The sequence below is a fragment of the Micromesistius poutassou genome, assembly GCF_964030765.1.
Source record: "Micromesistius poutassou genome assembly, chromosome: 3".
NCBI lineage: Eukaryota > Metazoa > Chordata > Actinopteri > Gadiformes > Gadidae > Micromesistius > Micromesistius poutassou.
The window spans coordinates 6,416,050-6,432,743 of NC_140273.1; the positions used below are offsets into that span (position 1 = coordinate 6,416,050).

Genomic DNA, 16,694 nt, shown 5'->3' on the forward strand with positions numbered 1-16,694 from the left:
CCGGAGACCCGCCCGGGTGTGGGTCACTCGTGGCGTCGCCAGAGGAACCGTCATCCTCCTGGCTTCCTCCGGCCGGTTCTGGAAGAGACCGGGGCTGGTCCGGGTCCCAGGACCAGTCCGGTGAGGTGTCGGGGAGGTAGTGGAGGGGTTGAGTAGGTTCTGGGTCTGAGAGATAGTTTTCCTCATTGCTGGTATAGTAATCTACATCGTAGGACTCCAGAGAACCTTCTGACCCTGACGAGTGGTCCAGGTTGTGGTCCTGGCGGTCTTCAGGGATCGGCTCCATCTTCTAAACGGTAGATGCAGGACCTCAGGGTCTTGGATGGCCCCTGAATAACCTATATTAGGAGAAAGATGGAGGCTTCAGGGCTTAAGAGAGATTGGACGAGATACAAACATTTTGGCAATTCAACAAATTATTTCCCTGATGCATCCCTTTGACGTCTGTCCAAATAATTTGCACCATATGATCCAGAACATAGAATATGAATTTCATACGATCACCAAGCATGTAGCATAACATACTAAGCAATGTATAGGCCTACTGCTATAAATCAACACAATTCGACCAATATTGTAATTTAAAGATCAATCCATCAACATCACGGTGTCTCAGTCCAGGTATTGCAGAAATGGCAGACATTTCAGAAGCGTGGAGCATGGGATTCAATGAGGATATTCCGATCCCCAATTGGAAGTGCAGGCCTGGCCGGGCTCAGCGGTCGGCTCTGGACCTCCATCACTCTAAATGGAATGGTATGCCTGCATGGCAGCGCAACGGCCTTCACGTCCGCACTCCAGAGCCGGCTCCAGCGAAACCGCCGGGAGCCTGAGTGTGTGTATGTGTGTTTCTTTTCGAGCTGTTGTTTACACTGAGCTTTTGCTGCCCTTACCATTCCTGTATATATATCACCCGCTGTGATTTTGGAAGCATCAAAACATCTCCATTTAAAGAACTGAATGTTAAGGACGGTAGCACATCAAACGACGACCTTCAGTCCAGATGAGATGTATTGAGTATTTAGTTGTTCTTTTTCTTATTTGTTTTATAGGCATGTGTGCATAATGGGGTAAGTCTTTTAACAGGCACAAGGAGCACCTTGCTGTGTTAAAGAGAAGCGTCGTTGTTGGAAATTACAGTTGATATGACAAGCTCCTCACAATTATTCTATTTCAATGTGAATAAAGCAGTGAGGCCTATAGTGTGTTCTAAACAGTCGAGGGCCACTGGTTTCCTACCAGAACTGCACCTGAAGCTTTCTTTGAACCATAAGGCCCTGGTACCAGATGGTGGAGCCAAACCGTTGTCAGGTTAAAATCCTCTGAGCGTGTTTAAAGGATATGATATTGAGTAGTGATAAGGGGGGTCCCTTTGGGTCAGATCAGGGACACAAAGCTGTGAATGAGAAGTTTTACAATGGATACCCTGTATCCTGATTGATTGGTTGATTGGTGAAACAAGCACAGTTTTACACTTCCTCTAAGCACTCAAAGTTATTGTAAAAAAGAGACTTCATCTTTGGAGGCTTCACACTTGAGTCCACTAAGCCCGGGAGGACTTCCCCGAGGGGAACCTACCCTTCCTAGTCAGGTAATACCTGATGCCTGTTTTGATTCATCGCTATGGAAACTGGGAGTCTGAGCTTTTTTTGGTCAAGGGCATGACCTCTCTCTCTGTTTCTCTCTCTCTCTCTCTCTCTCTCTCTCTCTCTCTCTCTCTCTCTCTCTCTCTCTCTCTCTCTCTCTCTCTCTCTCTCTCTCTCTCTCTCTCTCTCGTCGTGACAATTTCTCTAGAGATATTACGTCTAGGACAGATGAGACTTCTAAATGCAAAAAACACGCAACAGTTGTAGACAATTAACCAATTTTAATGTATGCATACATTAGACTCCTCTCCAGCAGAGTGAGTCCAGAATACAGTTAGACAGAGCTATTTAAGCTATTATTACAGTTTCACATCCTCCCCACAATGCAGATGTAAATAATCAAATCAGGTAATGTTTACCCAAGGCACAGAGTTGTGTTCTCATGAAGCAGAAGAATGCATAAGGGGATGCCTTCTCCCTTGTGACCAGTTTACCCCAAACATAAAGGTTAACATTTAGATGACACTGAGGAAGGTAGGTTGGCTAGACAATACAAGGAATAGGAAACACAGCTTTAGATTACTAAAAGGAAACAACGTATGGATTTCCCCATCACACTCTCTCTCTCTCTCTCTCTCTCTCCCCCCCTCTCTGTCTCTATGACTAATATATTTTAATCTTATTGTTGTCCCTAATTCATCAAGTAACAAGCTATGACAAGACCACATCACATTTATTCCAACATTAATTTGCAGTTACTAACAGCAGTCCAATAATCAAATCAATTGACTATAATTTCAGCATAGTGTATCTTCCATCTTAGTAGACCTATTGACGTTCCTCATATGAAAAAATATAGTAAATAAAAGTCACCACGAAGCACAAAAATGCAATCTGCACTAAAAGTGCCTAGTATACCAAGGTCTCAATGTCCCACTGCAGTGTTCAAGCGGGAACATTGTTAATGTGTACCCAATAGGATGCAGAGGTCGAATCAAAGTCCCTTTGATTCTAAGCATAAAGTCTTATAAGGGGATATAGACAAACGGCATCCATCTTACCTTCCTGGAGGTGTCACCTTGCAGTGAAGAAGGCAAGTCTTTGGTTTTCCACCAGATCCGGTACTTGGTCCTGTTGATGTATGAGGACCAGCGCTGGTCCGGTCAGTCTGTCTCTAGTACCTCCAGCGCCACGTATCGCCCGATGCCTTTTGGAAGAAGGGACCCTGGTTACAGGTGGAACTGCTGGGCTTGTTTTGAGAGGGGCCCCATCGCTCCTTGTAAGGGCCAGGGTCACTCATGGATGTCAGAGACAAAAACAAGGGCTTCTACCTTTGCCCTTTCTGTTAAATGGTCTCTTAAAATGGAAGTGTTCACATTATGTGTTATTATATTGATGGAGTAGTTCATCTTTAAATAAAGAATTGCTTTAGACTCGCTCAAGAGTATTTATGTGCACATAAATACTCATCGCTCCTGGAAGTTAACCACAAGTACTACTAGAAAGCTAGTGACAGCCTGTTAACTATTGACTGGTGACAATACAAAAGCAAAGGGACATGTAGTGACTGATTGCCACCTGTGTCATCTTGCCCTGAATGTGTTCCTCCTGTATTGCAATACAAACTTAACGAAGACAACTTTGTTTTCAAACTTAACTTTGAAATTTTCAAATTGTATTTATTTGAAATTCTCAAATAAAGCGAACAAACTTGTTCTCTTTGTTTGAGAATTTCCACAACACCGTACCTGCGTCCCAAAGGGGTGGCCAGAGGGGGGCCATATGCGTAGTAAGCATATACTAGTAAGAATATTATGCGTAGTAAGCAAGTACATATGCTTACTACGCATAATATGCGTAGTAAGCATATGGGTAGTAAGCATATACTTACTACTGCATAATATGCGTAGTAAGCATACTAAGCATCTTAGTATGCTTAGTATGCATACCAGGCATACTAAAATGATATACTCTAACCGCTCTGTTGACCTTTAAGACCCAGAAGGCTTCCATTACAACTGCTGCCCAGGCCTCCATTCCATCATGTATTGAACCTTGAACCTTGAACCAGAAATCCTCTCACATATAGCAGTTGTCCTTACTAGTATTATTCTTTAGTCATTTTGCAGACAGTTTGATCCAGTCTGACAGTACATTTTGTCCTACATAAAGGGAGCTGGGAGAGCCATCATGCTCAAGGATGCATAGAGCCAGAGAACAGAACCGTTCAGCTGCAAGAGGAACACGACTAAGGCAGATTCTACACTATCCCACCGCCCATTGGTACATCATAAACACAGCAGACTGTGTAGCCTGCTCATGTTGTACACACTATGGTCAAGTCCCTTTTCTTTAGTCCTTCTTTCACAGACATTTTTATATAGTCGTGGTTGTGGGGAACATGGTGGAACCAGTGTTGTTCACACAGTGATGAGTTTAGATCGCTCTTTTGTTGAAGTGCGTGAAGCATCTCCTCCAGAATGTGATTGTTGTCACTCACACATTGGAATTGAAGTAAAAAATTAAAAGAAGCTGTCAGTGAACTCCGGAGGATAGTCAATGATTAGATGGGATTGAACTCAGATACCCTGGTTTGCAGTACATTCGCTTAACTAAGCGAATGTGCTGTAACCATGCAGCCATACGTTAAATATATAACAACCTAACACATTTTTGCGCTGGGTTAACAGCTGCTGACACTGTATGGATCAGTCTCTTCTTACAGCCTGCCAAGAGCTACTACTATTGGATCGAGGTGAGGGTGTTGGTTATGACCAGATAACCCTTAATGGTTAACTTGGAGACAAGTTGAGTGAATGTGTGTCTTGATTAACCAATTACCATTGCGTCCATACAGCTAATCCTCGGCTACAGTTCCCACACTGTGGTGGTGAACAGTATTTAGTCCTCAGCCACAGCTAAGAGCTCAATAACAACCATCGCCGCAGGGAGCTGCGAGGAACAAGATGAAGTTCGACAAAGTACTCTCGAAAATCAATGGATTTGGGAAATTTCAAATCACTCTGATGTTGGTCCAAGCAATATCGCGAATCAGCCTGCCCTGTCATTTCCTCATGAACAACTTCATCGCCGTGGTTCCGACCCACCACTGTGACCTCAGCTCCCTGGAGGACGGCGAGCTCTTTGGAAACCTGACCCAGGAACAGAGGCTGTCGGTGGGGGTGCCTGTGAGGGGGGACGGGACGCCGGAGACCTGTGGGATGTATTCAGAACCGCAGTACCAGCTTCTCCTGTCCCCCTCCAACGCTACCGACCACATCCCCACCGTTCCATGCCCGAGTGGATGGGTGTATGACAACAGCACCTTCCAGACCACCCTGGTCACCGAGGTCAGTGTATGTGTTTATGTGTGTGTGTGTGTGTGTGTGTGTGTGTGTGTGTGTGTGTGTGTGTGTGTGTGTGTGTGTGCGTGTGTGTGTGTGTGTGTGTGTGTGTGCGCGTGCGTGCGTGCGTGCGTGCGTGCGTGAGTGCAAGGTGCAATGACTTATACACGTTTGAAAGCCATGGTTACTAGTTAGGCCGTCCTAAGGGTTAGGGCAGCCTAGGGTTAATGCCCTTTACATTTTTAAATCTATCTATCTATAATCTATACTTAACACAGTGATCTTCCCTAAACGACTCTAAAGTAACAAAAAGGGGACACTAACATGAAGTCAGCGTGTGTTTTAGGTAACGCTGTCTTGTTTTGGGTCTCCTCAGTGGGATCTGGTGTGCAGCAGGAAAGGTCTGGACAAAGCCACCGCCACCGTATTCTTCATCGGAGTGATGTTTGGGGCCCCCACCTTCGGTTTCCTCAGCGACCGGTAACCACTCGGCCTCAGGCTCCGTGATCACAGCTCCAAACTCGGGAGCCACATATGTTGTTGATGAGATGACCTGTGAATCCTGTGTAGAATGGATATAGTAGTGTAGAATATTATCTGTATTAACGTGTGTGTGTGAACTTTTAACTTCATTGATGTCATCCCTCTATGCAAATAAATTCAATCATGATTAGGAGGGATTTCTTATGCATGCTTTATTGCTTTGTGCCATTGCTTATTGCCTCAAGGCAAATGGAATGAATGTTTTAAAATACATTAACAACCTTACTTATGAATTGCTCAAATTTGAATTTGTAAAAGAGTGTACTTTACTTCAATCCAGTTATTAATAAATGCTCTGTCATCAACTGCCATTTGTAATCCCATTATGTGATTGATTGAATGTGATTTTCATGGGGTGGTGGGGATTAGATATGGCCGCAGGAGGATGCTGCTGGTGTCCTACCTGGCCACCATGTTGTTTGCGATGATCAGCTCGTTCTCCAGGACATACGTGATGTTTGCCATCATGCGATTCCTCACCGGAGTGGCCACAGCCGGGATCAGCATCATCTCCATTGTTCTGAGTGAGTGTCGCTTTAGGATCTCGATAGAAACTCTACCGTTATCAATGATTCATTGGTAAGTATTACAGTGTACAATTATGTCCCTCTTTTTTCATTTCTACAAGGGTTGATTAAACATTGATATCCATATTTGATGTGTTGTTTCTCCAATGCATGGTTCTGTTGACCGGGGCCATTTGTTTGTTCTCCTTCTGCAGATGTGGAATGGTGTGGCGTGGAGAACAGGACTTTCGCGGGGGTGATCGGTAGCATTGATTGGACGATAGGCAGCATGATTCTGTGTGGATTTGCGTACTTTATCAATGAGTGGAGGGTCCTCATTATGGCCGTGACCTCCCCTCTCATCCTGTCAGTAATCACCTGGTGGTGAGTTCCTTTTAATAATATAACTCATGCCATCCCATTTTTTGTGAACGATGTAAAGCATAGACCTGGTTTATGCTTTACGGCCATGTTGTTCCAATCCAATTGACCCCATGGCTAACCCCCACATGGAAAAAACGAGTACCGTAGGTACTACTACAGTATCCATGAGCCTTGTAGATTATCGACCAATCACAAGAGAGCAAAAGAGAGCGTTAGGGAACAAGTGGGTTGAGCTACCTCACCTAATGGTAAGGAGTATTTATCCACGTGTGCCTTAGTTCTGTATCCTGGACTAGTAAAGTGGTATGCTTGTCTATACTGGTATCCCAACAAGATTGCTCTTCTGGTTGTTATATTAGTGAGAATGTTACTACAACATTTGGGGGCTGGATCATGTAGCTGTATGGGAGTTTTCACTTCCAGCTGAAAGAAACTGAGTTTGAACCCAAAGGTCAGTAGTCGATCAACGGGCATCCTTGAGCAAGATGCAAAAACGTTAATAACATGTGTGGACGGTTTATGAAATCACTGTGAGGATAAAGCTTTGGCTAAATGATTAAATAGTAAACACTATTTAGTAAATAGTGTTAGTGTTGTCGCTTTCTGACATGCTGCTTTGGGTGCGACAGGTGGATTCCAGAGTCTGCAAGATGGCTTCTGGCCAATGGAAGGGCAGAAGAGGCTCACTGCTACATTTTGAAATGTGCGAAGATGAACGACAGAGTTAATTGTGTAGCTGATGTCACACCGAAGGTAATGTTAGATTAGTTTCAACCTCTTTCGTTGATCATAAACTCTGCAATCTCTGTACTCAATCTCTGTACTACTACTTATTTTGAAAATGTTCTTTCAGTGGTTTTGGCCAGCATAACAATGGATTTCTGTTCATTTATTCACAGGCTCTGTTGGAGTCTGCAGGGATTGAAAATGAAACTAAAAAGTATACGTTATTGGATCTTGTAAAAACGCCCAATATGAGAAAAATGGTTATCTGCTCTGGTGTACTATGGTATGGTCCCAACACACTGGGCTGGAATGTTGAGTTTCAAGGGTGACACATAGGCCTACACCTAGACATGCATCAAGACTCAAATTAAATATTATCAATTTTTTACCCACTTTGTTTTTATATTCATTGAGAAAGCATTGAAAAATAAATTCTCCATTATTTTCATTTACTTTCAGGTTTGGCGTTGCATTCACATATTATGGAATCAGTTTGAATGTGACCGGGTTTGGTCTGAACCCGTACCTGACACAATTAGTCTTCTCCTGCATCGAACTCCCAGGGAAGCTGATCGTGTACTTCTCCCTGAACGTTCTGGGCAGACGGCCCTGTCAGATGGGCGCCATAATTCTAACCGGAGTCTGTATCTTCATCAATTTATTCGTTCCAAATGGTAAATCGTCTACTACTTCTCCCAAAATACATTACTCAACTTTTGGACATGGCCGGTGTGCTTAAAAATAAGTCTATAAATCAAATAATGACTTCTACACAGATCTATGGATTATTCGCACTGTGGTGGCCGTCACCGGAAAAGGCCTTGCAGAAGCCGCATTTACAATCATGTTCCTTTACACAGCCGAGTTCTTCCCCACGGTCGTACGGTAAGTCTGCCCGAAACAAATCTGTTGAATTATCAGCTCTTTCTGTCGCCGTTTCTGTGAGCGGATTGGCTGATGAGACGCACCTGCTTTTCAGGCAGAACGCCATAGGCTACACGTCGTTCCTGGCCCGCCTGGGCGTGTCCATCGCCCCGCTCATCATCCTGTTGGACGACGTGTGGCGTCTCCTCCCTCAAGTGATTTACTGCGCCATGGCGGTTGCGGCCGGCTTGGTGGCGTCGCAGCTCCCGGAGACCAACAACACCCGCATGCCAGAGTTCATCGAAGATGTGGAAGAACCAAGGTCAGCTCCGCTAGCTTACTGCACGTTCACAGCAAAAGCGCCGGGTCGATGCGGCGCCATGCAAAGTCGACGTAGAGATGCGTATCAGGCGACTTTTGTCGCTAGAAAAAACCTGCGGCAAGAATTGACATGTGGCGCGGCATGAACGCCCTGGTACAGGGCGAGCATGTTCACGAGCATTTGTACTTCTGGATTTGTATTTGTTACAATGACAAGTGGTCAAGGTTATAGTTGTTTCTGTTGTTTCTTTTCACAGATCCACAAAAGTGATCCAATTCAAAGATGTCAATCCGACTGTGATTTGACACTGCAGGATGTGTCTTGACACTGTCTTCACTGTTGCGTGCAAACAATCTCAATTGAAGGCAAGGATCTAAAATGTGAAATAACCATACAATATCTCAGAGGGATGTAGCCACTACATACCAACTAAATATCTTGTCATGAATATGTCAAAAGGTATATTACTATATAGCTCAAAGTCAGACATTAAACTCTGTTTTGGAAATACTGTGGATCAGTGTTTTTCAACCTGCAGGTGAAACATGGGATTTTATTCTTGAAAAAGTAACATTTACAAACATGAAACATGAAAATAAATATACATTATAAATATTGTGGTATTATGGCTTGTCATTATTTGACTAACAGTGTCTCTTTGTGCATTCCATTTGTTCATTTGTGTTAAATAAACACACTGGGAGCATAAGCAGTGTCACTGACCTTGTCTTTCCACTGTTTCCCACTGGCCATTCTGCCATCCTTCTGCCGGTAATAATTGTGTATAAAAGGGGACACTGGCACTGCTCAGCCATTGAATGTGTATTTAGCTTTTTATTTTACTATTTGCATTTTAGGTGGTCTGCAAAAGGCCTTGACGACAATTAAGTGGCACACTTAAAGTAGAAGGTGGGTAACCACTGCTAGGTAACCAGGTTATAGTGGTGTGGTCTGTGTTGCCAACTCTTTTTCTAATAAAATAACCAGCACTAGCTCCAAAAGTCACTAAAAGTCACCAGAAGGTGTCATGAGCTTTGCTGACCACCCCACGCATACACCTACTGACCCCCCCCCCCCCCACCCACCCCCCCTCTACAAGCCCTTTGAGTTTAATTTGTGTGTTCAAATGATGAACGATGCTGTGAATAAAGATCTAAATCAAAATGAACTAATCTAATCTGTAGGATACTTTAATTGAGTATGCAAATATGTTCTAATTCAAGTACACATTTTGAGAACAAGATCTAGTTCAAGTGATATCCCAGGTATTTCACAGAAAATAATATAATGTACAGTAGGATAAATTACATTCATGCCTTTGTAAAAAGTGAATCATCATTTCATCTTCTGACACTCATTACCACTGCGCAGAACACTCTGCCCTCAGTATTAGCTCAGCCGTGGTAAAGTAAACATGTAAACTATGTAATCCTTCGCCTCACTACACATTTACATGCATAAACTTTAATGGTTGATTATTAACAATCTTTCAACTTTGGTCATATTGCAACCCTTGCGACCAAGCATTGATCCGTCTAAAATAAAACATGCTCTAAACGAGTGAGTCTACATTACTTAAATCTTGCCCTGTACTCAGTTAGGACACACTAGGCCATCTGTACCACGCCCGAGTACGTTTGCCCCCTAAAGTCTAGATCATTTGGCTAGTGTGAGCACACCATCCGTACTCAAGTACAGTTAAATTCTATGGCCTCAGTACACTTCGGAGAGGTGTGCTCAGACCACGGTGCAGATGCTAATGAGCCGACACCTGAGCTTGATGACAAGAGACAAGAGGCAACCGTACTCAGGCCCAGTTGAGATTTCCTAGTGTGAGCACGGGCCAGCGGCACAGTGGGGGGTGGGGGCAATCGTACTTGAGTACAGGGCAACTTTGCCTAGTGTGAGTGCACCCTTAGACACCCCCTTTGGGCTGGCTGTATATTTTTCCTTCAGGTTATTCTAGCTTGGGGTTTTGCTGCATCAGGTTTGATGGTGACGTTTTAAAGTTTGTAGTGAAGTTAGATGATTCTGGAAGTATAAAAGATTGAATCTACGGACAATAACCCTCTAGTTATCCCTAGCATGGCCCTTTCTCTTTCTGCTGAATCACGATGACTCCCTTCCTTTAACCCCCTTTCCTTGTTCTGGGTCCACCATCCAGATATTCATTTAGTTTGTGTTACTCAATAAACCAGTCTGAGGATCGGTGGGGCCTTGTCTGGGCAGTAATTCACCAAATATGGCGACAACCTTATGTTGGTCAGAACAAACTCCAGACTAACAGATCTCTTCAATCTCAAACTCCAGCTCCCATTCTCTTCAATCTCGCCGACTCCGGTAGGAAGTAAAGCAAAATAATATTTTTATCTGAGCAAAAACGCATTCCGTGGAGATTTCTGTTCATCTTTAACCATTGTCTATTTTGGGATGGAAAACTGCTTTGAAAAAAAACAAAACAAGTAGCTGGTAAAAGCAGGGATATACATTAAGTTTTAATAACTTAAAAATAAATAATCATGCTATTATATGATCCATTTGCGGGTGGGCATGCTGGCCAGATGTTATATTTTGATTTAACTATTGAAGATTTATTAATTAAAAGTCATTAATAGTTTGTAATTAATCTTGTTCAGGAACGCATGGCTGAGCCATTAGGACATATCCTCATGTCCTATTGGAAAAAAAGATCAGTATTAAAATAAATTAGAACACAATGAATCATTGTCCCATTTCCTATTTCCTGCTTTAAATACATAAGCTATGGAAACTCAATGACCAGTTACATATTCACTTCAGAAACTCAGCAACTGTTGGCTGAGTTAAGAAAGAAATGATTGCTTTTCTATAGCCTTAGGAAAGGTTGGTTCTAAATGGGTAATTTAAATGGGGCAGAGCATCCATTTTTTGGCCATTTCAAGAACAGAAGACTAGGGTTAGGCTAGGGTAGGATCAGAAGATCCACAATGAAGTTTGAGAATGTTCTGGACGATATTAACGGATTTGGGCGATTCCAGAAGATGATTATAGCGATTAGCTTCATCGGTCGCTTCTCAATGCCGTGTCACTTCATGCTGAACAACTTCATCGCGGTGGTGCCCACTCACCATTGTAACCTCACTGCTCTGTACGCGGACAGCGAGGCGTTTAGAAACCTAACACCTCAGGAGCAGATCACCGTTGGTGTTCCCCTAAGGAAAGATGGGAAGCTCAGCTCCTGTCAGATGTACGAAGAACCCCAGTATCATCTGCTGCTGGGAGGCTCCAACGACACCCTGGCACAGACGGTGCCCTGCCAGGGCGGCTGGGTGTTTGACAACAGCACCTTCAAGTCCACTTTGGCCTCACAGGTAAGACATGTGCCCTATAACTACCCAACAATAGGCTTCTTTTGGGGGGTAAAAAAGATTTTTAACACGACTTTGAGGTCCCACTCATTGCCAAGTTTTAGTTCACTGAAAAGGCCACAAACATACATCCCTGTGTAAAAATGTCCTAAAAAGCCAATGCTATTGAGTCACTGTTTTTGTTCTTATTTTGGGCTTGTGTTTAAAGTGGGAACTGGTGTGTGATCAAAAAGGAAAAGACAGAAAAACCAGCACAATCTTTTTTCTTGGAGTGATGTGCGGAGCCGTGTGGTTCGGAAGTCTCAGTGACAGGTAATTACAATTATTTTTTATTTGACGACAAATGTTCACATTTCAATCAGGCCTTATTACAATTTACACCACTTGTACTAGAACCAATTATTTAACTGCTATAGGTGGTACTTACAAACATGTAAGTCATAAAAGGGTCTTACTTACTTACTTACTTAAAGCTTTTATTGTCCCCTAAGGGCGATTTGGTTTGCAGCAAGACATCAATAGACAACATAGGACATAAAGTACAACATGACAGACCACTGGGGGCACCCAATGGGTGAAGAAAACATACATGCAGATACTGTAGGTAGTGCAGTGTGTATACAGGCATGCTAATAAGCATCCCTGCATGACATATCCATAATAATAATAAATACTATGTATCAAATAATTAAAAAATTAAAAAAGGAAACACTTTCTGCTCTCCATGGAGTACCTTCATACAGCAGGAAATCATACCTCACACTGTGCACCAAAAACACCATGATGTCAGCCCAGAGCTCCAAAATCTGAGTTCAGTAGAGAAATGGCACTGGGAACAAATGAGTGTCTATATCTATTGGTTTTAACTGCAGGGAATCTGAAATGTGACTTAGAAGGTAACAACTGAAACTCAGGATGAAGAGGATGACCATTTGCTGATAAAATAGATTCTGCCTTTTTTTGGACAAATCTACTGTACAGGTCTGTTAGGCTGCTTTGCTTGGCACCTAAAAGGGTCGATCCTTCAGGGCTGGCCCCTTGGGTTCAAACCCTAATGGCCACAGTCTACCTGTGGAAGCATCCATGAGCAACGTGCCCATAACCCTGCCTGCCTGTCACAAAGTGTCTGGACAAAAGCCTCTTCTAAGCAGTACTTGTCGTGGATGAGTAGCATTGCTGATGATGCTACCATACAAGACACCATTGTGGTTCTTCCTCAGGTATGGGCGGAGGATCATGCTGCTGGTGTCCTACGTGTTTGCCACACTGTTTGGAATGGCGAGCGCCTTCTCCGTAAACTACGAGATGTTCGCCGCGATGCGCTTCTTCACAGGCTTCAGCATCACCGGCATCGTTATCGTCTCAACCGTCCTGAGTGAATACCATACTTTATATGCTCTACCACACAAGTCAAAGTTGCCTGTTGCTCCTGTTGAAATGCATTTGAGATGATGCGTGTTGAGATGAACGCTTACCTAGTGCAGCTTTGTTACCACCAGGTGTGATGTCGATAATCCATTACAAGCCATTTCAAGACCGATGCTGAAGTGACATCACAAGTTTGAATGTGTATAGACCTAGATATATGATCAGATGGACCAGTCTACTAAGTGGACTGGGTGAACACTAACAGTTTCTTTCAAATGGCTAATGGTGATATCAAAATAACACCTGGTGAGAAAAATAGCATCCCTTTAACATTACCATCAGTCTATATCAACAAATAATAATCACAATCATGATTTCTACATTATTATATATCCTCAATAACATGACAATCTCAAAATCATCGTCTCTTTGCAATCAAAAATGCATCAGAGACGCCTCCATGGCTGACGTGGGTAGTGATCACCAAACACGGGGTTCCTTTGCAGCTGTGGAGTGGGTGGACATTCGACACAGGAAGATGGTGGGAGTCCTCGACAGCTTGTCTTGGAGCTTTGGTAACATTGGCTTGGCGGGCATTGCGTACCTTGTGAGATCCTGGCGACTGCTGGTCTTCAGTGTGACCGCTCCCATCCTCATAGCCATCTTCACCTGGAGGTAGGACCCAATGCTGTACCGCCGTATGGCTCAGTGAAGCTCAACCTTTGGGTTGGGTTCTGGTCGGGGGGGGGTCACCTGTTATGTAGATTGGGTTGCAGGAGAGTATTGATATGTATCCTATAGATATTCAATGATTCATTTTGGCGTGTATTGAGGCAGATGTACAAATATAATGGGGGTGGTGTTTGGGTCACAACAATTATCAAATGGAAAATTGGGTCATGGGTGAAAAAGAGCATTTCAGGCTTTTACAACCTGGATCCTATTTTCCCATCATTTTGGGCTGGAGTGACTAACTGGTCCAGTAGGGTATTGAGCAAGAGCACTTCAGCCATTGCAGCCACGAAACAGCAAGGTCACCCTAGGGGGCGAAGGCGCATGTCAATGTACGTCCTCTAAAAGTGCTTGTTTTTGCCACTGACAGGCTCAGATTGTTTAGATAAGTGTCGACAACTGCTGCACCAACGACAACAACTGACAACGCTTGCTCAATACTGGACCAACGTCAAACATTGTTGTCCGCATTATTCACTTAGAACCCAAAACAATGGGAAATAAGGTCCAGGTTGAGAAATCTCAAAGTACTCCTCAACACTGAATCCACACCGGGGTCTGGCAAGCTAATCTTACATTGAATAACAGCTGGTAGATTCATGGGTGGGTCATGGGTGTTACACTGCATGTATTAATCCTACTACTTTAGTTTTATAGACACTGAAAGATGACTACCGATACTTCCTTTGCCATATAAAATAACTCAATACATAAATACATGACAGCTATAACCCAGGAGGAAGAGAAAATTAGGGTTTATGTTTTGGTCATTGCTGGTATTGATGACGGGTCAGAATATGAGCTGCCGAGTGTATCTGGGTTTGATGTCATTTATGACCTCCACCATTAGGTGGGTTCCAGAGTCGGCCAGATGGCTCATAGCCAATGGAAAGCTGGCACAAGCTCAGACGAGTTTGCGACTTTGTGCCAAGATGAATCAAACTGAGGAACGTGCAGAGACACTAACACCCGAGGTGAGTGTTTCAAAAACACCAGGGTCACTACCATTGTTGATCATCCACTCGCACAGTGACTCCTTGGCCACCAGAGAAACATATTCAGGACATGCAGAAGACCGGAGGTTCTAAAAGGCTTAAAAATTGGTCAACATACCCAAACAAACTAGCTAGAGCCCCCAAATGATGCACAGATGAAGTTTACCATCAGTACTAACATTGTGCAAAAGCACACTACACGCTATATAACAAAACCTTGATAGGCGTCAGTTTGACTCATACAAGCCCTGGTTTTCATCTGACATATCTCATGTTGTGCTGCGTTGTTGGCCTGGCTACTGGACCTTAACACAGGGATGTGAACGTGTGTTGTGTTTAGGCCCTGTCTCTGGTCGTTATTAATGAGAAGAAAGAACGAGTCTACACATATCTGGACCTGGTGCGGACCCCCGTGATAAGGCTTCTGGCCCTACGGACAGCCATCGTGTGGTCTGCATTCTCATCCTGCAGATCGATTCAAACATTAAACGTTTAAAATACCAGTTTAAAACGATATTGATTACCCAAATATCAATCCAATATTTTATTTATATCACACTTTTCCACACAAATCAAATGTATTATTATCGTAATGTATAATGTTTCATCTTTTTTTATTGGATGTGTTTTTTTCAGGTTTAATCATTCCTTGTATTCCTTTTGCGACGGATCTGTTATGTTGATCTCTTGATTTTCTAGGTTTTCTGTGGCATGTTGCTTCTACGGCATCAGCTTTGATATCGGTGGCTTTGGACTCGACCTCTACTTGACCCAATTTACATTTGGCCTTATTGAAGTACCTGCTAAATTATTCGTTTACTACCTGCTGGATAAGATAGGCAGACGAAAGACGTTGGGAGGGGCCCTGTTCTTGGTTGGGATCTGTATCCTAATCAATATTTTCATACCAAAAGGTACATTTTCTCCTGATTGCAGACGCTATAAACCAATTGTATGTATACATAACCTAGGCCTAGTTGTGTTCCAGTATGAGGTGGTTAAATGTCCTACTAAAGAGGAATATTTGAACCGACCACCCTGCTAATTCACGAAACTTTTAACATTTTTTTCTTCTCAGAAATGGCAACCGTCAGGACGGTGGTAGCCGTCATGGGAAAGGGCTTTTCGTCCGCATCATTTACCACCATTGTGCTGTATACCTCAGAGTTGTACCCCACAGTAGTAAGGTACAGTATATACCGGCCGGTCTACCATACCAGTTAGGCTACATGATCCCACCAACGTATACAATGATGCAATATGAAGTTACGGGCAAATTAAGCAAATATGAAGCAAAATATCACTTTTAACTAGTTATATATACCACTAGGTTACTTTCATTATTTATAATTATTGTCAGTTACTTATGGAGATTTTACCCCAAATGTTAAACAACGTCTATATGCGTTACCACTGAAGTTAGCCTTCTCAACACTGGAAATACGCTTACATCTCTGCAGGCAGAACGGTATGGGCTTCAACTCGGCCATTGCTCGCTCTGCGGTGGCCGTCACGCCTCTGATCCTGATGCTGGACGACGTGGGGGAGAGCCTGCCCAAGGTCATTTTCAGCTCCGTGGCCGTCGTCGGGTCTGTGGTAGCCTGGACGCTCCCAGAGACATGCGACCGATGCCTTCCAGAAACCATAGACGACATCGAAAATCGCAGAAGTGGCGAGGAATTGTCGCTCCCTAATAAGCAATGCTTGGCAAACTAGGAATTAGCTCCATGTACAGATTGTTTTATTATTGAATGTAAAAAAGGCATTGTTATTAGAGATCGTTCATGAAACCAGCCAATAATTGCTCCAATTATTTGAACATGTAGCCTACAATTGAATGCAACAATTTAAATAATTGCCTTTTAACATTATATTTGACATTAATGGTACATGAATTAACAATAAGTAACATTAGTTAATTCAGTAATAATAATAATAATGATATGGCATTAGCATAGGGGTTGGAGTTATCTAACG

General features: G+C 43.2%; 1 protein-coding gene across 1 annotated transcript; it reads left to right on the forward strand.

Moving 5' to 3' along the window:
* Positions 1 to 4,552: 4,552 nt before the first annotated feature.
* Positions 4,553 to 16,433, forward strand: LOC311340532 (solute carrier family 22 member 7-like; the record flags this gene model as incomplete). Its single annotated transcript, XM_084465401.1, has 16 exons — positions 4,553 to 4,936; positions 5,307 to 5,410; positions 5,843 to 5,997; positions 6,195 to 6,363; positions 7,549 to 7,700; positions 7,866 to 7,974; positions 8,069 to 8,275; positions 11,415 to 11,625; positions 11,831 to 11,934; positions 12,843 to 12,997; positions 13,497 to 13,665; positions 14,573 to 14,696; positions 15,058 to 15,167; positions 15,417 to 15,631; positions 15,796 to 15,904; positions 16,178 to 16,433. 16 exons carry the CDS (start codon positions 4,553 to 4,555, stop codon positions 16,431 to 16,433), a joined length of 2,733 nt encoding a protein of 910 aa, XP_084321527.1.
* Positions 16,434 to 16,694: the final 261 nt, after the last annotated feature.